The following is a 25337-nucleotide window of genomic DNA, read 5'->3' as shown; positions in this document are numbered from 1 at the left end:
AAAATAGGCTATAATACAGCCATTTATTATCACAGCCTACATAAAATAGGCTATGAAATAACTGCCTTCTGATTTTCGTTTAATTAGGCTATTACAAGTCATACTGATATCTAGCCTAATATTACCTCAGTCGGTAACAATAGGCTTCTTCCCTGCCATGCCAAGAATAAAGCCCATTTGAATTGAATTAAATTGAACAGAGAGATAGAGTAACTCGAGCCCTGGTCTCCCTTGGTCCGCTGCGTCCGTTTGCAGTGTAATTAAATAGCGCCTGTGCGCACTTATCGGTCGGATCTCACAGTAGTGTATCTAACCGGTCCCTGTCCTGTGCAGCGCACCTCCAGCTCTACCTCATGGTAATTGAATTAGCTGGGTTTTAGGCAGAGGGAGGGGCTGGCTTTGTTCGAGTGACGCCCATTCAAATAATTCCAAACCAATGGGACTATCCCCCGCTCCGCCGTAACCAAACCCACTCGCAGTCGGCGTCTGGAGCTGCCTGCCTTTGCGCTCACCTTCCTGCGTGTCCGGCGTTGAATCCCACACATCAGAAACAGGGAAGAATACTACGCACACGGCAGAGCGTCTGCGTTTTTTTTCCTTCTCCGCGTCGCATGATGCCTTATATATGAGGAGGAGGATACTGTGGGATGCGGCAGGCATAAACAAGCGTCCCCTCTGAGAGAAGCGCATGAGAAAACCAAAACGCAAGGCTGTCCGTGCTCTCTCCGACACTGAGAAGGACTCCTCCCCACCTCGGTCGTGACACCTCCGGTACATCGCTGGGACGGGATAGCAGTCTTTTTTCGGAGGATCAGAAAGGCGAGGTCTCCAAATAGCCTTACCGTTCCCCTGCCACGAACTGACTGACTGGCTGACTGCATGGCTTTAAAAAGTTGCCCGGAGAACATGGACATCTGACGTGCGCCGCACACGGCGTCATTGGACACATTGAGCCTCTCTCATTTCTCCACCACATCTTGGACTGATCCCTGCGCTGGTTGGTTTGGAGTAAAGAAGTTGTCGTTTGTCCTGACATGCTAGCTCCAAGCAGCAGGGGGACATTATAACAGCGTGTTAAAAAGACCTCTCTGCATTTGCATGTAGTGAGCTCACTGCGTATTAGTGGGAGAAATATTCAGTCAGCGCGCCTCGGAGCTGTCACAGCTGACATCTGAACCTGGGAGAAAATACTGTGACGCGTTGGTTTTGTATTGTAACTTCCATTTTCTGTCAATCTGAACAAGTGTCATCCGAAGTGCCCCGTTGAATGGTCGCTATCACGCTTTCGCACCTTCTATGCTGTGTGTATTTTTTATTTTTATTTTAGCATTCACAAACTGCGCCAGGAACACACGGCCACATGTGAACGAGACACAGCATCTTCCCCAGGTGAAGTGTCCCTAAAGCTCGACTGAGTCTGACTGAATTTGAAGAGGAATACGTGCCGAAGTTTTGCTGTAGTGATGCTGCAAGTGGAAATGGTCCTCTTCGTCTGCCTGGTGCTGTGGATGTGTGTATTTAGCCAGGAGCCCAGCTCCAAAGTGGTGGCCGACCGCTACGCCGTCTTCTGGAACCGGACCAACCCGAGGTAAGTGCCTCACACACCGGACAAAGAGTCGGCGATATTTCGGCTCTTCATGAACCCCGGAGCAAATCGGTGTTTATTCTCCGCAGTAGGGCATAATGCCAGTAGCTGTAGCCTAGGTGTGGGAACAGGATGGTTAGCCTATGGTGTTTTCAATTCCGCACGCACGGCTGCTCATAAACAGCGCATCCCGAGAACATTTTGGCTACGGGTTAAAATTGTGCGTAATAAGGCCTAAAACAAACACATTGAATGTTCTCCCGGTGCTTTGCTGTAGCCTCGCCGTACCGTCTCACTAGAAGACAAGAGCAGATGGGGGAAAGACCTGTTTCACGGAATCATTCAGCTTTACGCACAGATGTATAGTGGCTGGCTCTAACATAAAGCGGGAACAGCTATCTCCTCCTGTGTCCTATACGGTGACCCGGACCCCGGCTGGAGATTTAGACTGACCCACGCTACCAGCAGCTAACTTGTCTTTATTAGACTAACACCAAACAGGTTGGCATCAGGTCCATATTAGCCTACTGTATGTATGCGACAAATGGCCATTGATTTCTTCAGTGCACTGCACACTGTAGGCTAACCATTGCCAGAATTTGGCAAAAGAGTTGTTATAGCCTGAGTAGCCTACACAAACATCTCGGCCTGTGTAGAAGGTTTTGTGCTGTCCTCAAACACTGAGGACAGCACACATCTTGTGCAGCCTGACTTTTGGCTACCATATAAATAAACTATTAATGAACCCAATGAGGGAATTAAATCAGTAGCCTATAAAAGGAAAGGATCTTCTCTTATGAAAATTTACTATTATAATTAGGCTACAGCACAACTATAAGTCCCTGAAGCAATAGGCCTACCCTGAATATTATCACGGGAGATAAATAGCCATAATAAGGTCCTTATAAACTCACTATTGGGTAACAAACCCAAAAGGAATATCATGGTGGTTTTTAGTTAGTGTTTCCTTGTGGGCCCTATTGAGTTTTAGCTATTTTTTATTAAGCCATTGAAATATTTGTTAATCATATTTCATGCAAAGAAATATTTCAATTCGAAGTTTCTAAAATTCTCTTAATCGTGAGTCTATTCCCTGTGAAGTAGCCTATAGCCATGTCTCTTTTTATTTTATTTTATTTTTTGCTGCATTATAATGGCAGTATTTTAGGATAGTTGAGATTATAGATTGATTTGAACCATTATTCTAATCCCAGTAAAATCCCACGAAGTTTGAACCTAACTTTGTCAGAACTTTATTGGACAAATTGTAATTCTGTTTCACCTATATAAATCCAAAACAATCCTGCAACACAAACCCTATTTAGTTGATTGTATGAAACGTGACATGTTTTCATGGCCGTATACCGGTACTGTAGCTACAATGGCAACCGTGAACTTGCCTGTTCAGCACTTTTGAAAACTTTAACACTGTGAAACATGTAGCTTACTGTGGGAGTGTTTTTTAATCAAGCTTCTTAATAATTTATTTTAATTTATAGTTTCTCACAAGGAAAACCTATATATAACCCACTCTGTTATATTATTTTATTTAGATAAGTGAAGGCAATACGTTTGTCGATCATGATTGGTTACTGCTGTAACTTTAAATTCACAAGTAATGTCCTGAAGTTACCTTTCCAAATTAAATATTTAAACAGTTAATTTGAATATTGTCAAATATTGTAGTATTAATGCACAAAAAGGTGTGTACATTTGTGTTCATAAGACGTGTGTGTGGGTGTGCGTGTGTGTGTGTGTGTGTGTGTGTGTGTGTGTGTGTGTGTGCATTTGTCTTCGTGTAGTATCATAATAAAAGGTGTTGGGAGTGAGGTGAGAATTTAATGTGTGGCTTGTGTCAGTTGGGCCATGCCGTCAGACTTTGCCGGAGTTCAGTTAAAAGTTTCTCAAGTTGCTCCAGAGGATCGACTCAAGCCTCTCTCTGCTCGGAAACGCTCACGTCAACCCTATAGAGTACCGTGAACATGCTCATTAGAAACCAAACTCCTTTATGGAGGTAGACAGTACAACATTGTCCCTTGACTTATTCCAAGTCTAAATACTGCTGGAGTTTACAGTGATCTTTTCACTCAGCTGCCAACAACACTTAGTATTTGTTGAATAAAATCCTCGGCTTACTCTCCGAGTGCGCACGGAGCCATTAATCGTACACGCTGACTTTGCTGCACAACTATTTATATTCAGGTTGAAGTTTGTGAAAACAAGATTTATTGCTTGAAGCAATTAGTGGTCGGGGGTACAAACGGAGGGCTGACTGTAGGCACTTTCCTGCAGGCTGGGCCAGTCTACAGGGTGCCTAGATTCACGGCCTGATACACCGTAGACCATGACTGTTGTGGTCTCCACTCCTGTTTATTTATGGGCCGCCTTGTTCAATAGACGCAAACACAAATTTTGAGTTTAATCTTGATGTGTTCCATTGATAGACACTTTCATTAGACTGTATTTTATTTATTTATTTTTTCACCCCAAAAAGTTTGGACTTGACTGGCCGCTTAGTCGACTTGATTCCTTCCAGATGTTGCCGACAAGTTTTCTCAGTTCCAGTAAAGAAAAAGAAAAAAAAAGTCGTTACAAAAAACATAAAGGAAGTTGAAGTAAATCTACTGTTAATCTCAGATCCGAGACAGCTGAAATGGAAGCAGAAAGAAAACAAGAGCGTTTGTGATCTGCTAGGCCGCGTGCATGTTGTGTCGACTGTCTTTTGGGTCCCGGCGTAAAATATGAGAAATAGATCGCTTCCTGAGCCTCGTCTCTGAAGCTCCCACTTCCCCCTCGAGGAAGGGAAACAGGTTTTTTCACAGAGGCAGTAATGCCGCTAACACCACTCACTCCGTTCTAGTTAGCCTAATAGAGTTTGTTTGACTCTCGGCCCTGCGGGGTCGAGGCAGGAAGTCAGAGAGGTAACAGGAAGTTAGAGAGGTAACATCGCAGCAGAGGAGAACGGGCCAGCAAACTTGTCTTACTGATGACTATAGGTTCATAAATATTCAGGCCCTTTCTTCATGCGTTATTCCAGATAGCCATTGTGGCAGTGTAAGCTGACGTATCTGCTGCCGCCTCTCTGCTGATGCTCCACAGTCGCATAGAAACCTGCTGCTGCCTCTCTGCTGACGCTCCACAGTCGCATAGAAACGACGGTGTTTCCTCTGCGTGAACCTCGCTGTAGAAGTGTTGTGTCCCAAAACCCCATATCCTCTATGAAAAAAAGTTCTTACAGAATGAATGGTGGCACAGAATCTAAACAAATTCTAATGTTTAGGTGATTCATAAGATTGCATTTGTGGCAGTCGCCTCTCCCTTACCCTATTCATGTAGTTGGGGATAGGCTTGTTTATAGCGTCACCTTTCTGTTTCTGTTTCATCATTATTTCCGAGTGGCGTGTTTTCGTATAATTGCACGCATTATGTTACGCCTGGCACCCGCAGGAACGCATGTCAATCTCTGCCAGGAAACAGTCCCTCAAAAACATGTTGCCATACAAACTGTATTGCCACACCCATGTGGTCTTATTTGTGGGGTGTTTTTGTTAGCCAGGACAGAAGTTAATTTCAAGGTAGGACCGACACCATACAAATTGTATATAAAAAACAAAAAACAATATTGAAAAACAAATAAATGTTCAACAATGTCATTAGATGCAGCCTCAGCATGCATTGCAAAATGATTGGGAGAAATGTAAACTAGACGTAGAGAGAAGTTAATGGGCTGTAACTCTAAATGTCACCGGTTGTTCAGTAGACAAATTGCTAACATTTTACAGCTGGGATTGTCACTAATTTGTAGATATTGAATGGTGAATCTTGCATAGGGAACCCCCCCCCCCCTCCAAAATGGCTGTAGCCTATTGAAATTGAACCTTTCGCCCACAAATATGTTTTTTCAGGTTGGAATTTCTTGAATGTTTTCTGGTGGTCAGATGTGAATATTGTTAGATTAGGGTGGAATGTCCAAATGTGACAGTGTGCCATACTTTGCATTAGCGGTAGTTTCTGCGGGGTGTTTGTATTGTGGGTGGCTGCGGTGGGGGCGGAGGGGATTTCCTCGCTGTTTTGTTGGCTTCAGTCTGCCCCATGGATCTCACGCCTCCAGCATGAGAGCAGAAACATGCTAACTGCTTCATTATTCCGGTCAACACCTTCAAATTCGCTCTCGCTTGCTCTCTCTCTCTCTCTCTCCCACTCGCTCACACACACACACACACACACACACACACACACACACACACACACACACACACACACACACACACACACACACACACATATATTCTTATTTGTGGTGGAAACGCAGATTTCCGTAGAGCTTTTCTCACACCTCCCACATGCACAGCATTTTGGCTGTCGAAAAACGTTGCATAGAACTAGTTTATAGCGGTGCACCAATATGAACATTTTGGCCAATACCGATAACCGATGTTAACATTAGTGTTATGGCCGATAACTGATATTTCCCGATGCCGATATGATCTGTATAAAAACAAGTTTCTATGATATTCAAATTTTGTACATACTGAAAAACACATGCAAACACTGAATTTGAAAAACTTATGTCTTTCTTTATTTTCAAAACATTTGGAAAAGCCCATAAGTCATAGATTTAACACCTTATTTCGCTCATCGGACCAGATAAAGATATAAAAATTACTAAAATCGGCCGATACCGATATGATTGCCGATATATTGTACATCCTACTAGTTTAGGAGATCTGCAAAAAAAAAAAAAAAAAAAATCTTGAAGGTTTTCTGTGTCCTTTAGAGAGTTTGCTGGGTTTAGAATAACTTGAAATAAAGGGACATGTCTCTCTGTGGACTCTCCCTCGCTGTCTTTGCTTCAGAGTGTTTATTCTAATGAGGGGACAGACAGGCTCTAATGGTGTCTCAGCTGTAATGCCGAAGAGACGCTCCTCGCCCCCCCACCCCGCCCTCTCGCCCTCCCCTTCACTTGTCTCCTCTGTTGTCTCGTAGCACTCTCCCTCTCGTCGTCTCTCCCTCTCTCCCCCTCTCTATCTCTTTCTATGTCTTGCTCTCTCTCCTTCTGTCTATCTCTCCCTCCCTCCCTCCTCGCCGGGCACGGCAAAATGAATGAATACAATTAGATATTTCAGGAGTCCCTCCACGGCCGAGTGTGCAGAAAGACGCACAGAGGTCAGGCGCTCTCTGAGCGGCGCGCAGAGAGAGGTCACACGCACTCCGCCAGGAATAACGAAGCGGAAAGTTGGCCCCGAGAATGACAAACTAGTAACTAGAACTCTCCTTGAAGTGGAGCGGGTTATTACCATAAACAGTTTGATGCGGGTTGTGGTCATGAAAATTGCTCAAGGTGATTTGAATTGTGCTGCATTATACTTCTACGTAGGTCAAGAAACAAGCCAGGAAATCCACCTAACCGTTTCCTTAACATGCGGCCCGTGTCTTGATGTGTGCGCTCACTGCTGCTGTGCTGCTGTGCTGCTGTGCTGCTGTGCTGCTGTGCTGCTGTGCTGCTGTGCTGCTGTGCCCTTTTTTCCCTACATGCTTTTTGTGTCGTTTTGTGTCATTGGTAGAATGGCTTTCCTTTGTTGCAATTCTGTCTGGCTTTTCTTTGTCTGCGACCTGTCTTTCTCTCTTTGTATGTGTGTGTGTGTGTGTTTGGGTGTTGGGTGTGTGTGTGTGTGTGTGTGTCTGTCTGTGTGGGTGTGCGTGTGCACTGTGCACGCGCGCTATGTCAGGAATGAGCTGTGAAGTCATATTGGTCTTGTTTCCTCTCCTTCAGACTGAAAGAAACCAGAATAATTACATATTTCTCCCTGGGACCTCTCATTACCTGTCACTGACCAGCAGGACGTGAAAAACTGTCTTGTCGCTCATGTGTTTGTATGAATGTGTGTGGGCGTGCGCGCGCGCTGCGTGCAGTGTGCGCGCTGACTGTGCTCTAACCTAGTAGACACACACAGTACATAGAAAGCTAGCCCATGAAGCCCGGGGTTTGCTCGCCTGTCCGTCTGTCAGCATGAAGATAGACTGCAATATTAACGTCCATTCATATGACACCTTCTGCTTTGGTTTCAGCTTGTACGTGGCAGGGAAAATGTATCATTTTTTAAAAGTCAATTTCATATGCAATTTGCGAGCTAATTTGGGGAGTTTTTTTGACCCCGGCGCTGGTCTCCTGCATACCATTCTCTCCTTCCCTCACTGCTCCTTATCTGCCTTGCTCTGACTTGCTCGGGGCCGTCTCGTACGCTCTCTCTCTCCCCCCTCTCTCCCTCTCTCTGTCTGAGGGGCTGATTAGTTCTCGTTAATGACCCCTCGCTCTGTCGTTCTTTTATGCCCGTGGCGCTGGCGAGAGCACATTCACCAGCCAATCACGGAGCGGGGAAGCAGAGAGCGTGTGTGTGTGGGGGGGGGACAACTCAGAGACAGCGAGACAGAGGGAGAGAGAGCAAAAACAAACAGGATTTGACAGAGAACCTGCGAGTGGTAATGATGATGTTGTGTGATGAGGCCGTGGAATACTTTTATTAGCTCTAAATGGCACTCTGTTGTTTTCTCTCCAAACTGTAAACGCGCTCGCCATTTAAATGAGATTTTTCTTCTTCTTCTATTAAGTAGAAAATGAGGCCAGCAGGCAGTAGTCAATGCTTAGTCAATGTGCTTGGCAGAGCAGCTGTTCTCCAGTGAGCGCTGGAAGAGGAGGGGCGGGGGGACTGTTGGCCTTGACCCTGTCGGAGGTGCTGTGCGGCGGGCAGAGCCTGTCCCGTCACACGGGCTGTCTGGTGGTCAGGCTCCAGTGTGGCATATGTTAATCCTGCGAAAACATTCAAGGTAGACTGCAGTTGCACGGAAAAAGGCATTCCCAACTCAAATTATTATTATTGTTATTTTTCCGGTGTGGATTAATATGCATTATATTTAAATTCATATGTATTTATTTATTTGCAACAGTTATAGCTAATCAGTCTGTGTTTGCAAATAAATTAACATAAATACATTTTTTCCCTGGTTTTGAAATCTGCCATTCTGCTTGTTTTTCAACAATTCATACTGTTCTTCATGACCTTGATTTTGGTAATTCATTTACCTGAATACATCAGGAAAGCATTATATGTTTGTTCATGATTAGATTAATATTACAAAGACAAAGGTTAACTGTTGACTAAGGTTAAATGTGTTCTAAGAGTCTTTAAAAAATATTTTCTACTTGAAAAACAGAAGGCAATTGGGATGGCTTTTTATCCAGACAAATTGCACATATAGAATGGCAGCTTGATTTCAGTGGCACATGTTTGCCTGCCTTGCCTGGAGAACCAGATGTCAATGTCCAGGGTTTTGCTTTCAGTGTAATCACCCCAAGGTCAGAAGAAAGCCCACTATCAGCTGAGCGATCTGTCTTTTAGCTGCTCGAACCCGTGTCTTTCAGAGGAACGCTCCGTAGAGCTCCACTTGGAAACAATAAAGTATTAACCAGCTTACGCAACACCCACATGTGCAAAGCTGCACACAAGACGTTTATAATGTTCCGCAATGACACCGATAAAAATAAAATTTATTTAATTTTTTAATTTTTGTGTGTGAATTGGTTGCTTTTAGACGCGTTTGTTTATCCAGGGACTAATATTTTCTGTATCCCTCCCTGCTCGCAGTGTCTCAATTTCACTCCGAAGTTGAGGTTGTGGAAAGTTCTCCCCCCCCCCAACATTTTTTCCTCCTTAAAGTGACTTTGGGCTGTAGTGGAGCTGGCGTGAGAACAGATCTGTCTGTCCGAGCTCGTATCTTTAATGTGAAGAACTCTGCCGCAGATCTTCCTGCAGATCTTTGTTAATGAGAAGACCGGGTAGACAGAGTATGAGAAGGAAAGAAAAGTAATTTTTTTATAGGGTTAGCTCAACTCCATATCCAACTACTGTACAAGGAAATGCAATAGCATAGTGGCTTTTTCATCAGAGAAAAGAATACAGGGGTGTACTTGCAGGTCTGATCAGGGTTCGAGACGCGAGCCCGGGACTCTGGCTGTCGTGTGTTATAGCTCTTTGTTGGTGGCTGAAAATGGCGCTACCATACCCTTCTCCAGCTCTCCTCTGTAAGATGGAGGCTTACAAGCAGCTGTTGTAGTAACGCTTGGCTGATCTATCACCCCTGACCAGAAAGGGGCGCTACTGAGCGAAGCCTGGTGCCTTCCGCTCTCAGCCCCGAGCATTTCAAGTGTGCAGTTGAAGTGAAAGCTACATACATTTGCTTGATTTAAAGCAGCTCCTTCTGCTCTGGTTGATTTGCCCTCGTTAAACTCATTTACTATCAAAGTCAGAGTGCATTTGCAGGACCTGCATTAGCATGTAAAGGCCACAGCCACTGATAGCTTTTCATTTTTTCTTCTTCTTCCTGTCACCGTTTGCTATTCAACTGGAAAATGTGACGCGAGCGATTGAGCCTGTTCGGTTTTGGCCAGACACATTTTCCACAGATAATTCCTTTCATGGTAGGCTGGCCTCGGACCCCTCACTGCCGTTTTCCTTATTTAACTTGGGGGGCTGCGGGGGAGTGACTGGATGTTTTTCTAGCTGGCCAGCAGTGTGGAGAATAGATCCCAGAAGAGAACACATCTCCAACTCCTGAATAAAGACCTAATTGACGGGTTGTAGCCCCGTTGTAAATGACTCATGAGGTCATTCGTCTTCGCAGACAGACTGAGAAACACAGAAAGGCCGATGTTGTGAGATTGTATAGTTGTGTGGTCCCTTGGAGCCGACACAGTCTAGCGGGTTTATTTCCAAACATACCCAAATAGAATTCATAGAAGTCATAAAGTGCTGTGTTTAGCCAGTCGCCGTGATATCGCCTCCTCACCTGCATACCGTGAGAAATCTCGGAACCGCTGCCCAGATTCCCACAATTTCATTTGGCGTTTCATTGTCTGCGTCGGGCCATTGTCGTGAAAATGATGCAGGGTGGGTGTAGCAGGGACTAATTGATACCCTGGCCTCGTTCTGAACACCTCTTTGTAAAGTTCCCCTTGCTGCCATAATACACTGAAGTGACTGAACATAAATGTAAACAAACAAGCAGACAACGGCGCTTTCACTTTGTTCAGTCTAGCGTTGTGGCGAGACGTGCCAATAATAAGCTAGCGGCGTTAGCCCGCCTGGATTGACAGTACAGAAAAATATAGCAGCCAATGCCCCCCCCCCCCAGCGTCCCCCGCCCCCCCCCCCTTTTCCCCCCCACAAGCCGGGCCGTGAGACTGAAAGGCGGCCATTGTTCTGCTCCCTCTGTCCACTCGGCACAGCCAGCGCTGAAAGTATGCATGCGCTTAAAACGGAGGGAGGGCAAAGGAGAGGAGAGAGAGAGAGGGAGAATGGTGTGAATGGCGAGGGGAGAGGGAGGGCGGCGCAGCTGAAGTTGTAGCGTGGTTTTGGGACAGAGAAAGGGAGGAGAGGAGGAGTGCGGTGTGCGAGCAGCCAGACACGAGGGGAGAGCCATGTAGTAGCCGGGGGTGACAGTCAGAGGAGGTGGCAGTCTGCCTCTGTCCCCCCGCATCCCTTCCCTCTCATCCCGCGCCCCCCCCCCCCCTCCTTGCACCTTGCCCTCCACTCCATCCCATGCATGGAGTGGCATGCACCCCTCCCTGTCTGGCCTCGCCAAGCTTTCAAGGTGCATGTGGCTGTCTCTGTCTGTCTGTCTGTCTGCCTGGCTGCTGCTGGTTAGTGGTGGTCCTCAGGGGGGACAGGCTCTCGGTCTGTGCCCAGAGGAGGTGTCGTCTTAGCGGCCCGGCTTTTGTGACACTGGGGCGACAGGATTAAGCCTGCTCAGGTTTAGACCCCTGCTTTGTTTCCCCTGACACTGAAGACTCCCGCACAGAGGCCTGACACTGAAGACTCCCACACAGAGGGCTGCGCTGATGCTGTTTACATGGGGGGTGGTGCCGCGGGGCTCTAAGTTGCATCCTGTCTTCCTGTGATACATTGCATGCTGTGTCCTTGAAAGTGCCTTTTCCTGTGTTTCCTGTACATGTGTCACAGTCAGAGTGCCAGGGTTTCACTCCAAAAAGCTCTAGATCCGTCGTGGAGAGATTTTGCCACGATGAATATTTAAAAGAAAATCTGATGTTTTTGTCCCCAAAGGTATAACTGTTTTGTATGCAGCGGCTCTGAAGAACTTTCATTATAGCACACAATGTGGATATTGATAATCATGCTTAATTGTAATTCAAATCGGGGGCAACTGATCATATTTGTCTTTGACTCTGCTTCTTGTCTGTCTAAGCTGCTAGTTGCATCAATTTGAAGGCCTGGGGTCTAATAGGGCTAAGTGGGATTTTGAGAAGAAAAAAATCTATATTTTAGATTTATCATGTATTAAAAGCACCTCAATCAATATTACAAGATCAGCAGGATGGCAACGATTTAAACTGGACTTCAATGGCAAGTATTTTGGCATGCAAATCTGCTTCAGATCTGCTCTTCTGGCTCCAATATTGGGCAACTGATGCTTGGCTTAGATCTTAGCTCCAAGAAGAACCTTCTGCAGAACTGATCTGATTCTTTCGGTCGACTCTGCTCTGGGTTTTGATGTTGAGATGAAGAGTTTGTGAGCGTACATTTGGTTGTCTGCGGGTACCCATGCGCATGTGCAGGCGAGCGTGTTTGTACTGTATGTTTGTGCTCGCAGGCAACACATGCACGTGCACTTGCGTGTGGGTATGTCTGCGCCTGTGTGTGTGTGTGCGCGCGCGTACACATGTGTGTGTGTGTGTGTCAGTGTGTGTGTGTGTGCGTGCGCATGTACATGTGTGCGCGCGCGCGTACACATGTGTGTGTGTGTGCGTGTGCGTGGTTATCCTGAGCCGACCCGTGCTCTAGGCCCTCTATAATGAAGCAGCAGAAACACACACTCTTTACTATAGCAGAGCACAGCACTATTTTTGACCCAATTCTCTGAGCCTGCTCCTCTGAGAGCTGCTTGATAGTTTTCCCATTTTGTGAACTTGCATCGTGTGTGAGTGTGAGTGTATGTCTATGAGCATGTGTGTGTGTGTGTGTGTGTGTGTGTGTGTGTGTGTGTGTGTGTGTGTGTGTGTGTGTGTGTGTGTGTGTGTGTGTGTGTGTGTGTGTGTGTGTGTGGTGTTACCGTGCGTTTCTGAAACTGTGCTAAGTGCGTTTTTCCCCCTGAAGGGAAAACAAATTGATCCCCGGAATGTGTGATAAATCCCATCTTCACCCGCTCCTCTCATCCGAGCCCGGCTTTGACTGCTCGGGTCTGGCTTCTAGAACATTATCCCACATAACCAAATAGGACACCTCAAAGAACATAGTAGTATACAAACAGATAGACAGACATATAGACACACACACACACACACACACACACACACACACACAATGTGCACTTTTTTTTTTTGGAAGGGCAGTTCATTATTTCTTTAGCACGTCTCGAGTTGCCGGAGATGTGCTGTTTCTTCTGCTTGTTTATTTTCCTCCTCTAAGTCAGCCAGCAGCGGGCCTTGGAGTGCAGCAGCCTTTGAACCCAGGCCTATCCCATGACTGCAGGCCCTGGGTATTAACCCACAGCCACTGAGAGGCTTAAAAAGCCATCAGCTCATTGTCCGGAGACACAAAAAACCCCTTCCCCTAAAATCCCCCACAATCCTTCTCTTCTCTTTGCCTCCTTCCCTCCGTTTCTTAAGAAATGCCTTGAGCCGGCCTCTGCCGGCATTCATATTAATCAGTTTTAAGGGTCTAATGAGATAAGTGAGACTTAAGGGGAGTCCCCAAAGTGGCCTAAGCCCTCTGGATAAACAGAGGTGATGAGCGCTGCTGCCCACGGCTACCTCTGCAGGGGTGTGTGTTTCTGCTCCAGGATGAGTATGCACATGAAAAGTGTCTGATGTCTCTTTGTTCTTTTTGTGGCCGTTTAAAGCTGGATTTCAGAGACCATCATTGCCTCTCCATGCAAACAGGGGAGACGATTTAGTGTTTTGGAGTTTGTTCCTGAGGTTGTGAGGGTTGAGAAGGTATATCTGTGGAGTCTGTTCCTGAGGTTGTGAGGGTTGAGAAGGTATATCTGTGGAGTCTGTTCCTGAGGTTGTGAGGGTTGAGAAGGTATATCTGTAGAGTCTGTTCCTGAGGTTGTGAGGGTTGAGAAGGTATATCTGTGGAGTCTGTTCCTGAGGTTGTGAGGGTTGAGAAGGTATATCTGTCCAGTCTGTTCCTGAGGTTGTGAGGGTTTAGAAGGTATATCTGTAGAGTCTGTTCCTGAGGTTGTGAGGGTTGAGAAGGTATATCTGTAGAGTCTGTTCTTGAGGTTGTGAGGGTTGAGAAGGTATATCTGTGCAGTCTGTTCTTGAGGTTGTGAGGGTTGAGAAGGTATATCTGTGCAGTCTGTTCCTGAGGTTGTGAGGGTTTAGAAGGTATATCTGTGGAGTCTGTTCCTGAGGTTGTGAGGGTTGAGAAGGTATATCTGTAGAGTCTGTTCCTGAGGTTGTGAGGGTTGAGAAGGTATATCTGTGGAGTCTGTTCTTGAGGTTGTGAGGGTTGAGAAGGTATATCTGTGGAGTCTGTTCCTGAGGTTGTGAGGGTTGAGAAGGTATATCTGTGCAGTCTGTTCCTGAGGTTGTGAGGGTTGAGAAGGTATATCTGTGCAGTCTGTTCTTGAGGTTGTGAGGGTTGAGAAGGTATATCTGTGGAGTCTGTTCCTGAGGTTGTGAGGGTTGAGAAGGTATATCTGTGGAGTCTGTTCCTGAGGTTGTGAGGGTTTAGAAGGTATATCTGTGGAGTTTGTTCTTGAGGTTGTGAGGGTTTAGAAGGTATATCTGTAGAGTCTGTTCCTGAGGTTGTGAGGGTTGAGAAGGTATATCTGTGGAGTCTGTTCCTGAGGTTGTGAGGGTTGAGAAGGTATATCTGTGGAGTCTGTTCCTGAGGTTGTGAGGGTTGAGAAGGTATATCTGTAGAGTCTGTTCTTGAGGTTGTGAGGGTTGAGAAGGTATATCTGTAGAGTCTGTTCCTGAGGTTGTGAGGGTTGAGAAAGTATATCTGTGGAGTCTGTTCCTGAGGTTGTGAGGGTTGAGAAGGTATATCTGTGGAGTCTGTTCCTGAGGTTGTGAGGGTTTAGAAGGTATATCTGTAGAGTCTGTTCCTGAGGTTGTGAGGGTTGAGAAGGTATATCTGTAGAGTCTGTTCCTGAGGTTGTGAGGGTTGAGAAAGTATATCTGTGGAGTCTGTTCTTGAGGTTGTGAGGGTTGAGAAGGTATATCTGTAGAGTCTGTTCCTGAGGTTGTGAGGGTTTAGAAGGTATATCTGTGCAGTCTGTTCCTGAGGTTTTGAGGGTTGAGAAGGTATATCTGTGCATTTGATCAGGTCTTTACTCCATAATTCCTTCCTTTGAGCTAATCCCCACCCCATAGCTCCGGCCCTCCCAATCCTTATCCCACCACGCATCCTTGGAATATAGGCCAGTTGGTTGCCTCCCGCTCTTTTTCTCTCCTCACCTCATTGGCTGCCCCCTCCCTCCATCTCTCTCTCTCTCTCTCTCTCTCTATCTCTCTCCCTCCCCCCCACGTCTCAAGGATTACCAGATCTTTAACTGTACTGTCCTTGGCTTTGGGGGTCCCGCTGAGGTGCCCCACTATGCCCACTGTCTGCATTAGGCTCAGTGTTGTGGCTGCAGCATTTGACTGACAGTTGCCTATAATACACTCAGTGCGTGTCTCTTTCTCTTTCCCCTGTCTGTTTCTAACTGTTTCTATCTTTGTCTTTGTGTATTTGCATCATGTGTTTGTTTGTCTGTAATTGTATACCGTGTTTGCCTTCACTATTTTTAGCAGAGGTGCAACAGCCTAGCCCCTTCCCCAATCCCCACCTCTGCTGCTACCTCAGCCCTGCAGTCTGAGACAGAGCCACGCCAGCGACAAAAAAACATGGCGGCAAAACCAAGGAAAATACAATGTGGCACCCGCCAGACACAAAGAGCTGGCGATGGCAGCCATGTTTGAATCAGTGTTTGATTTTGTTACGTTTCGGGAATTTGAGACAGTTAAAAATGGCATTAATTAGGGAGTGGTGATTAAAGCTACTCTGTGAGGATAACCTTCTTAGGCAAACAAAATAATCTGTAATTAATCAGTAATTATCTGCCCATACTCCAGCAGGTGTCCATGTTAGGGAGAGTTCAACGAGCACAAGAATAATCAAGAGGAACTTTAAAGAATGCTAGTTTGATTAAAAAAAGACATTGGCAACGGCAATTTATTTCAGTTAAATATATACAGCTGTGCTGCTGTATTGAAAAAAGACATTCTTGGTTCAGAGCAGACATAACAGGTTTGGGTTTTGGTCTTGTTGAAATATACAGTAGTCCTGGTGGAGTAGCTGAGAGGCGGACGATGGTCAGAGAGTTTAGTTTCACCTGCTGTTCTGCTCCGCGGCCCGGCCGGACGGACACATTCCAGCCAGGATTAGACGCAGCATGGCAAACGGAAGCACCAAGGATCGCAGGAGCTTTTTCCAGGATAATGTTGGGAAGGGCGATTAGCTGGCTAATATACCCTTGGCATTTTCTTAAGGTTTTAAATGTAGGACAGGCATTATGCACATAACTTTGTTTTATAATTTGTGGTTCCTGTGGGTCTAAAACAATTGGAAACTAAATTTAAAATGGTAAAATGTGTGACACATTTAAAATTATAAATTAATGTATTTTATGCAGCTATAATTGGTTGTATTTATATAAATCAACAAACTAATTTCTACATAATTACATTTAACAAATAAAACTTACAAAGTATTGTTCAATGATTTAATGTACATTAACAGTTGCTTTTACTATTATACAATTGCACATTTTGAAATAGTGAATTTAATGAATTCTGATGTGATTAAATACTGTATATATATACACACACACACACACACACACACACACACACACACACACACACACACACACACACACACACATATATATATATATATATACAGTATATATATATATATACATATATATATACATACATATATATATACATATATATATATACATATATACTGTACATACATATATACACACACAAAATAATTATTCTTTGATCTTTGGTTGTTTAGTTCATTTTGTGAAATCAGCAATGTTTTCCAGTCTTTATTTTTATGCTTTTGAGTTTCACTTTGCACTTTTTTAATCCCATAACTATACAAAACACAATTTCTAAGATGCTCACTTTAATTATAGGTACAATTCTCTGGTAAACCTGACAATATGTAGACGTTTCAGTGGGATTATAAAACTGAAGTAGATTATTAGTCTGTGTTTCAGTGGGATTGTAAAGATGAAGTCGATTATTAGCCTGTAGGAAAGGAGATGCATAGTGTCTCATACTGGATGAGAGTGTGAGCTTGGCTTTGGGTGGAGTGATGAAATATTCATTACTGTTTGTGATCTGTAAGAAGTGCAGCACTTGCAAACCTTCGCACGCAATTCATGAAAAATGAAGTCATGGTAGACATGTTTTCAGGATGAAGGTGATGCAAGGTCGTCTGCTTGTCTGGGCCGCATGACTTTACCCGACAACATTCATGATGGCTGCCACAAGACGACACACCATGCCCCCCCCCCCCCCCTGTGAATCATTTGAGGATTGTTGTCTGTGACATCTTTGATTTATACGTTTTTTCGTCATAACTTTTTGGTTCATATCTTTTATACCTCAGATACATAGTTTAAACTGATGAATAGCAGTCACAGCACCAGTCAAACTGCTTTTAACTTGGCTGTATGGATTCACGACAAAGTGCCACATTGGGATTTCCCTGCTATCAGACAGGTGTCAATCGCCGGGTCCCTTGTGGCGTCACCCTTGTCAATCTGCCAATGACATCAGGATCAGCGCTACCTCAGTAATGCAGCATATATACTCTCCCTGCTTATCTCTTCCTTCTCATCTCTCCATCCTCTCCTTGGTCCTCACATTAAGGCCGGCTCAGATTGCGTCTGTCGTTTTTGTACATTAGCGGCCTTGACGGCCTTCCTGCCTGTATCACTGCTAAGAGGAACATGGCACGAAGACGGTTGAATTATTCACACTCATAATCGGCCTTTATGTCCTGCTGCCAAGCCTGGCCCCACTGTTATTCTAGTGCATAATTGATCGTGCTCAGAAGTGGAAAAGTTAGAATAGCAGAAGTAATGCGAAGTGAAAGTGTAGTCAGGCAGCAGGAGAAGGGGAGCGGGGGATTGGTGGAGCAGTGAGTGGCGATAGAGGGATGGAGGTGGGCCCCTATAGGAGTTTTTACACGGAGCTTGTGTTAGCCTTTACGGGGCTTAGGCCCAGCTAGCGTGAGGATCGCGTGTGTAGCCCAGCCAGACCGGTCTGGAGGGAGGGGGGGATGAAAGGGGGGAGGGGGGGGAGAGGAGATGGGGAGCCAGAGTAACGAGGCCTGACATTGAGCCGGCCCAGAATGTGGTCCGCCTCTCCCCAAAGTTTCTTTGGATCTCCACTGTAGGAAAATATATTTTTTGGAATTAAATTGAATTTGATCGCTGCACGGAAACGTTTTTGTTTGTTTTTTGTTGAAATTTTTTGTTAATTGGAGGAATTATTGTGATTTTTTGGTCCGGGCACCTTTTCTATATTGTTGGAATTGTTTAAAAAATGTGTGAATTTTAACACCTGGCGGGGGGGAAGTAGTAATCACCAGTGTTGTAAGCCTGTTCAGCTATCTGCACACAGTAGATGTGGACAGGGGTCCGGTGTTTGTTTGGACCTGGTCCAGCGGGTCTTTTCACTACCTGCTAGCTCAGGCAGGTAAGAGAGAGGCATCGACATCGCATTACAACCATGCGATACAATGATCGATGAAGAGCAACCTCCAGAGAAGAGTGGGGACTGGCCCCGTTCCAGCGCTTAAGTGAGGCCGTCTATGAGGAATTGACTGGGACGACCCCTCGAAAATGTTTCAGCACAACAATACCCCACGCTTAGGAAATATAGAAAAACGCCGGCAGTTCCGTCTCTCCGTTTAATTGACCTGCATGCCATTGCGTATATATATCTTCATCTTCCTCTCACTTTTTTGAGTTTATATCGCTTGAGCTGCCAGCCTGATATTCTTTGGTCTTCCTGTCCGAGACGAACTTTCTTCCTCCTCTTCACGACGCCTCCGCTCTCTCCTCCGAGTCGCCCCGGTCGAACACAACAACAACCCCTCGGCGGAAGTCGGCGCGTCTCAGGTGGAGGCGTTAACACGGCCCGCAGGTGTAAGTCTATTTAACACCTCTCTGACCCTTAACAAAGCCTTACTAACTGCTGCCTAGCTCTGCCTTTTGTGTTCCATAACAAAGCCCCTTTAGCTTCTAATAACAGCACAGCGCCGCCAGTGTCAGGAGAAACCTGAGATACAAGGTCCACATCAGAGGGCTGGTGGGAACTGTTTAATCCGCCTCTCCAAACCCAACCAACACACAACAGGCAGGGATCATGTTTGGCAAAGTGGCAGGCTTTGATGGAGGGATCGGATGGTGTGACTGGGAGGAACCGGAGGACGGGAAGGAGAACGCGGGCTCAGCGCCGCTAGTCTTTTACGGAACTGTGAAAGAGAACATCTGGAGAATAATACAGGAAAGATTGTACAGGCTACGTGCTCCAATATGCACGCACACACACGTGCATGCACGCACACACATGCACACACACACATGCACACACACACCCACACACACATGCACGTTGTGCCGTCGCACGCCACACAGGCATACACAGACACACACAGACACACACACAGACACACACACACACACACACACACACACACACACACAGACACACACACAGACACATTCATAATAACCACAGGAAGATGAATATACTGTACTTTTTTGTAATGACCATTGTCTTGCTTTTATCGTTTAATTCAGCAAAGTAATGGTGACAAGGAAAATAAATTTTAAATTTCTTCTTTTTCCTATGAGAATGCAAGCATAGTAACCATGCTTGACAACAAACAGAGTGGTGATGGAAATAGATTTTCAGTGAGATTGCAACACACACACATAACCACAGGAAGACGAATATACTGTACTTTTTTAATGAGCATCGTCTTGCTTTTACTGATTAATTCAGCAAACGCAAGTAATGGTTGCAAGGATTTTGTTTTTTGCTCAATTACTTCTTTTTCCTTGTATGCGAGCATAGTTACCATGCTTGACAACAAACAGAGTGGTGAAATAGATTTTCAGTGCGATTGCAAGAGGTATTTCTTATCCGCCGTTTCTAACCGTTTCTAAAGCTTGGACTCGTGGTACGTCTTTAGTTGTGGTGCCATACATGCCATTATAATTTAAAAGGAAGCACTCCATCCAAGCTATATATTATTTTTGTCAACATGACTTTTGTAATATATTAGAAAGTATATTTCACTGGAGTCGCTACAATGTGCCCATAAAGCCGTGGGGTGGAAACATTAGCAGCAATATGTCTCGGAAACTCATAAAAGCAATTTACGAGTGCACTTAAGGCCCATACACCTACTGGAGCCATTCTATAAAGATGCAGACAGAGATTGCACCAAACTCTCCCAAATTACCCACATTTAAAAGTCATAAATGTGGATCGATATTAGGTAGAAGCCTGTTAATCCTAGACTTACCCAGTTATGTCCAATTTAGACACTCTTTTTCAAACTATTGCAACATTGACAAGCTTACTATTGATTTCGCTTTATTGTTTTCTCCCAGCAGGCTAAATGCTGCATTGGGTTGCGAATTTCAGAGTAGTCCTCCCGGTGTTTTTATCTTTTTTAGTGTTTGGATTTTAATGAAACTTGCCTTTATCTTCGTAACAAAAAAAATTACAAAGGCCACAGAGCTTTCTATCACAATATTTATTTATTTATTTGATTTATTTATTTTACTCGTGAATAGTAATTTTTTTTAGATGTCCCAAATGAAAACAGAACTTTAATTAAAAGATACTTAAACTTTTAGAAAAGTTTAATAAGCAACACTACAATATTAGGCCGACGCCATTGCTGTTCTGCTCCCTGGACAATAGAGGCAGCGCACTGTGAAATGTGCTGTTGGCCATGCGGTGGCAGAAGAAGTGAATAGGCCACGGCAGGATGGCTGCTTGAGCTCAGATGCTCATTTATTTACAGCTTGGCTCAGCGGGCCACTGCTGGAATGCTATCGGCACTAGCAGGTATGGATTAGCCTGCCTCCTCTCTCACTGTGAAGTTAATTGAGGGAATCCTCCTCCCACACTGGTCTGGGACTGTCTCTCCAAATCTGCATGCAGAAGCACTACACTTTCACTTTCAATTTGACTTGACAATTCCTGACTCCGACCTGACGAGGCTGCGTCCAATAAATCATTTCTCTCTGACCTTTTACACGCTCTGTCTGAAACGAGCCCTCCTCCTCCTCACACCACCAGCCCCCCAGCCCCACTAATGTAACGTCATTAATATGATATAATGGCCAATTAGGGTGTCACTAATTAGATTGTACAGCAGCTAGATGTGTTATCATGCCTCGATTGCATTAATTACTTCACTAATGGTTTGCTTTTGTATATAGGCTACATGTAATTGTGCAATTACTCTACATTGCTATATGCACTTATACATACAGTAGCTACAGAATGCTAATTTATTCCACCCCCTTCCTATATCGGCCTGAAGCCTCACAATTCCGTAAACCTAATTAGTGTATTATCAAGAAAAATATATTGGAAATGTCATTGCACACATAGCCATGCATGACATTTAGTTTGACTGTCCACATAGGAGGAGCTAATGTCTTTTTGATACACTTACAGTATGTGCGAACGTCTTATGCATGTAGCCTACAGTTTCTGAGCAAACAGCCAATTAACTATGTGTCACAACACAGCTCAGATGAAGCACATGTTTGTTTGCTCACACAGCTTATAGTGGTGTATGAGAATTGTAGAAAAGTCAATTGATTTATGATTGATGTTGTTATTTGCTTGCTACGGCTTATTTTATGGATTAGTAAATAAACACTCCCACTGCAAAAATGTGAATTCTTAATATCTCATCAGCAATTTAAATATTTTTGTATTTGTAAACCCGTGGAGAAAACACAACTCTTCTACCTAGCGGTCTCCCTCCCTGTGGAATTGTGTGTTATTGTGTCTATTGTATAAATGTGTTACCTCCATGTCTGGACCCAGAATAATTCCTCTCCTCCTGGCTTTGTTTTCTCCATGTCTCTGCTGGTCTTTTAATTGTGAATTTTTCCAGTGTTTTACAGCCCAGTAATGATTTTATAGCAGGCTGTTTTATACCCGTGTCCAAACCTGCAGCCTGGGGAAGATTTAGTGTATAGGCGCTGTTGGGTAGCGAGTTCTAATTGGAAGGTCAGGGGGACGTGTTTGGGAGTAGCAGGAGATCAGCCACTTACTGCACATTTAAAGGTTATCCAAACCCACCCGCACACCTAAAGAGAGAGGCAAAACCAGCTCATGTTCCTCTTATTATATTAGCCATCTGGAAAGGGAATATTGCATGATGAAATGATTTAGAAATCAAATTTTACAATAGGGCTGAAACCTGCTTTAAAGTGTCATATCAATAATACCATATGCCGTGTTTGATGTATGATCACAAAAAATAACAAAGACGTTTTAACATAATTTCTTTCTTCTTCGATGGAGTAAACAGAAAATCTATACGCTCAATCCATTCCATGGGTTGCATTGAACTTATTTTTGGCTTGACGAGTTAGGAAGAATTTAGCCTACCGTGCTATTTTGAAAATATCAGGCATGATTTTTGACGTGCATGTGTCCTCTTGGTCGCCTCGCTGTAATCAGCAGGAAGATTTTTTCCATGCAGCCTTGGCGTCTTTCCTCAGAACAGCTGTGTCTGGTCCTGCATGGCATGCCAGGAGTTAACCACACTGTAGGCTGGCCTGGAAGGCTGAGACGTGTGTGTGTGTGTGTGTGCGCGCCTGACTCTCTGTGTGTCTGAGGGGCTCCCTTTCTCCATTTCGTGCCACATTTGGTGTCTATCGCCAGCCCTTCTCTCACGCTCGCCTGCTCCCGTGTCGTTGATGGGGTTTGGGTGGAGGGCGGAGTGAGGAGGGCGTAGGGGAGGGAGAGGGTGGCGGTTGCTAGATAAGTGGCCGGTGTCTGGGTAACGTTGCTGGGCCAGGCTGGGTCACGTGGTGGACCCACAGAAAGATTTCCCTGGATGCTTCTTGGCACGCAATGTTTTGAACGCTATGCGCGCAACGTGCACGCGCCGCACACACACACATGCAGACACACACAGAGCTTGTAGACAGACACAGGGGTCTCACCCTCCTACCGTACATGCACAGCCATACGCGAGCGGGCGCGCGTGCACACACACACACACACACACACACACACACACACACACACACACAGGCGCGGTTCATGCGAGACCCGCCCCTGTCACGTATGGAGCCAGTAAAATACTTGTCTGCGTCGTCAAATGACAAAACTGTGTATTTGTGCTTGTGTGGGTCTGCGTGTGTGCATTTTGTCTTTTTGTTTGTCTATGTCTGTGCATGTGTTTGTGATTATTTGTGTGTTTGCACTTGTGTGATTGTATGTTCTGCAAGCACGTGTGTGTGAATTTTGCAATTTGCCGTGTGTGTATGTTGGTGTTTGTTAGTAGCAGGTGCATGCATCATGCATGTATGTGTGTGTGTATGTTGGTGTTTGTTAGTAGCAGGTGCATGCACGTACAGTATGTACGTGTGTGTGTGTGTGTGTGTGTGTGTGTGTGTGTGTGTGTGTGTGTATGTGTGTGTGTGTGTGTGTGTATGTGGCCACCCTTGGTGGTAGTTTATTGACAACAGAAGGAAAGGTGAAGGTTCTGCAGACAAAGGCAGAATGTGCTGACCAGCATGTGGCTAGAGAAGGCAAGCAGAGAGTGGTCTGAAGAGAGAGTGAGCTGAAGGAGAGAGTGGTCTGAAGAGAGAGGGGTCTGAAGAGAGAGAGTGGTCTGAAGAGAGAGTGGTCTGAAGAGAGAGTGGTCTGAAGGAGAGAGGGGTCTGAAGAGAGAGTGGTCTGAAGACAGAGTGGTCAGAAGAGAGAGTGGTCTGAAGAGAGAGTGGTCTGAAGAGAGAGTGGTCTGAAGAGAGAGTGGTCTGAAGGAGAGAGGGGTCTGAAGAGAGAGTGGTCTGAAGACAGAGTGGTCAGAAGAGAGAGTGGTCTGAAGGAGAGAGTGGTCTGAAGAGAGAGTGGTCTGAAGAGAGAGTGGTCTGAAGAGAGAGGGGTCTGAAGAGAGAGTGGTCTGAAGACAGAGTGGTCAGAAGAGAGAGTGGTCTGAAGGAGAGAGTGGTCTGAAGAGAGAGTGGTCTGAAGAGAGAGAGTGGTCTGAGAGAAAGTGGTCTGAAGAGAGAGAGTGGTCTGAAGAGAGAGAGTGGTCTGAAGAGAGAGAGTGGTCTGAAGGAGAGAGGGGTCTGAAGAGAGAGTGGTCTGAAGAGAGAGAGTGGTCTGAAGAGAGAGTGGGCTGAAGAGAGAGAGTGGTCTGAAGAGAGAGTGGTCTGAAGAGAGAGTGGTCTGAAGAGAGAGAGTGGTCTGAAGAGAGAGAGTGGTCTGAAGAGAGAGTGGTCTGAAGAGAGAGTGGTCTGAAGAGAGAGAGTGGTCTGAAGAGAGAGTGGTCTGAAGAGAGAGAGTGGTCTGAAGAGAGAGTGGTCTGAAGAGAGAGTGGTCTGAAGAGAGAGAGTGGTCTGAAGAGAGAGTGTTCTGAAGAGAGAGTGGTCTGAAGAGAGAGAGTGGTCTGAAGAGAGAGAGTGGTCTGAAGAGAGAGAGTGGTCTGAAGAGAGGGTGGTCTGAAGAGAGAGAGTGGTCTGAAGAGAGAGAGTGGTCTGAAGAGAGAGTGGTCTGAAGAGAGAGTGGTCTGAAGAGAGAGTGGTCTGAAGAGAGAGAGTGGTCTGAAGAGAGAGTGGTCTGAAGAGAGAGTGGTCTGAAGGAGAGAGTGGTCTGAAGAGAGAGAGTGGTCTGAAGAGAGAGAGTGGTCTGAAGAGAGAGTGGTCTGAAGAGAGAGAGTGGTCTGAAGAGAGAGAGTGGTCTGAAGAGAGAGAGTGGTCTGAAGAGAGAGTGGTCTGAAGAGAGAGAGTGGTCTGAAGAGAGAGAGTGGTCTGAAGAGAGAGAGTGGTCTGAAGAGAGAGTGGTCTGAAGAGAGAGAGTGGTCTGAAGAGAGAGTGGTCTGAAGAGAGAGTGGTCTGAAGAGAGAGAGTGGTCTGAAGAGAGAGTGGTCTGAAGAGAGAGTGGTCTGAAGAGAGAGTGGTCTGAAGAGAGAGAGTGGTCTGAAGAGAGAGAGTGGTCTGAAGAGAGAGTGGTCTGAAGAGAGAGAGTGGTCTGAAGAGAGAGAGTGGTCTGAAGAGAGAGAGTGGTCTGAAGAGAGAGAGTGGTCTGAAGAGAGAGTGGTCTGAAGACAGAGTGGTCTGAAGAGAGAGAGTGGTCTGAAGAGAGAGTGGTCTGAAGGAGAGAGGGGTCTGAAGAGAGAGTGGTCTGAAGGAGAGAGTGGAAAAGGTAGAAACAGGGTGGCTCAAAGGAAGCAGCTTGACTCGCTGACCAACACTCCTCCATTTTACCTCTCCCCTCGTTCTTCTCCTCCTCCCTCTCTCTCCATGCTCGGCCTCTCTCCTCCTCGCCGGTGTTTTCAGAGGGCTGTCTGCCATGAAAGCAGAGAGAATTGATTTTCCCATCCTTTCTTTCCCCCCTTTCTTTTATTTAAACCCCTCTCTGCCATCGCCCACCTCTCACAGC

At 45.5% G+C, this 25337-nt stretch overlaps 1 protein-coding gene across 2 annotated transcripts in view; it reads left to right on the top strand.

Moving 5' to 3' along the window:
* Nucleotides 1-1268: 1268 nt before the first annotated feature.
* The window catches only part of efna5b (ephrin-A5b), a gene marked incomplete at its 3' end in the record, with an annotated part of 125138 nt that continues 101069 nt past the window's right edge, over nucleotides 1269-25337 (top strand). For both annotated transcript variants that reach the window (XM_083643977.1, XM_083643976.1), the window contains exon 1: nucleotides 1269-1588. In XM_083643977.1, the coding sequence (XP_083500103.1) occupies nucleotides 1464-1588 (125 nt within the window). In that variant the 5' untranslated portion in view covers nucleotides 1269-1463. The remainder of the gene's footprint in view (nucleotides 1589-25337) is intronic.

Source organism: Poromitra crassiceps (genome assembly GCF_964638095.1).
Source record: "Poromitra crassiceps genome assembly, chromosome: 10".
NCBI classification, from domain to species: domain Eukaryota; kingdom Metazoa; phylum Chordata; class Actinopteri; order Beryciformes; family Melamphaidae; genus Poromitra; species Poromitra crassiceps.
The sequence above is the reverse complement of the archived record's forward strand: the minus strand, read 5'-3'. Positions and strand labels throughout refer to the sequence as shown.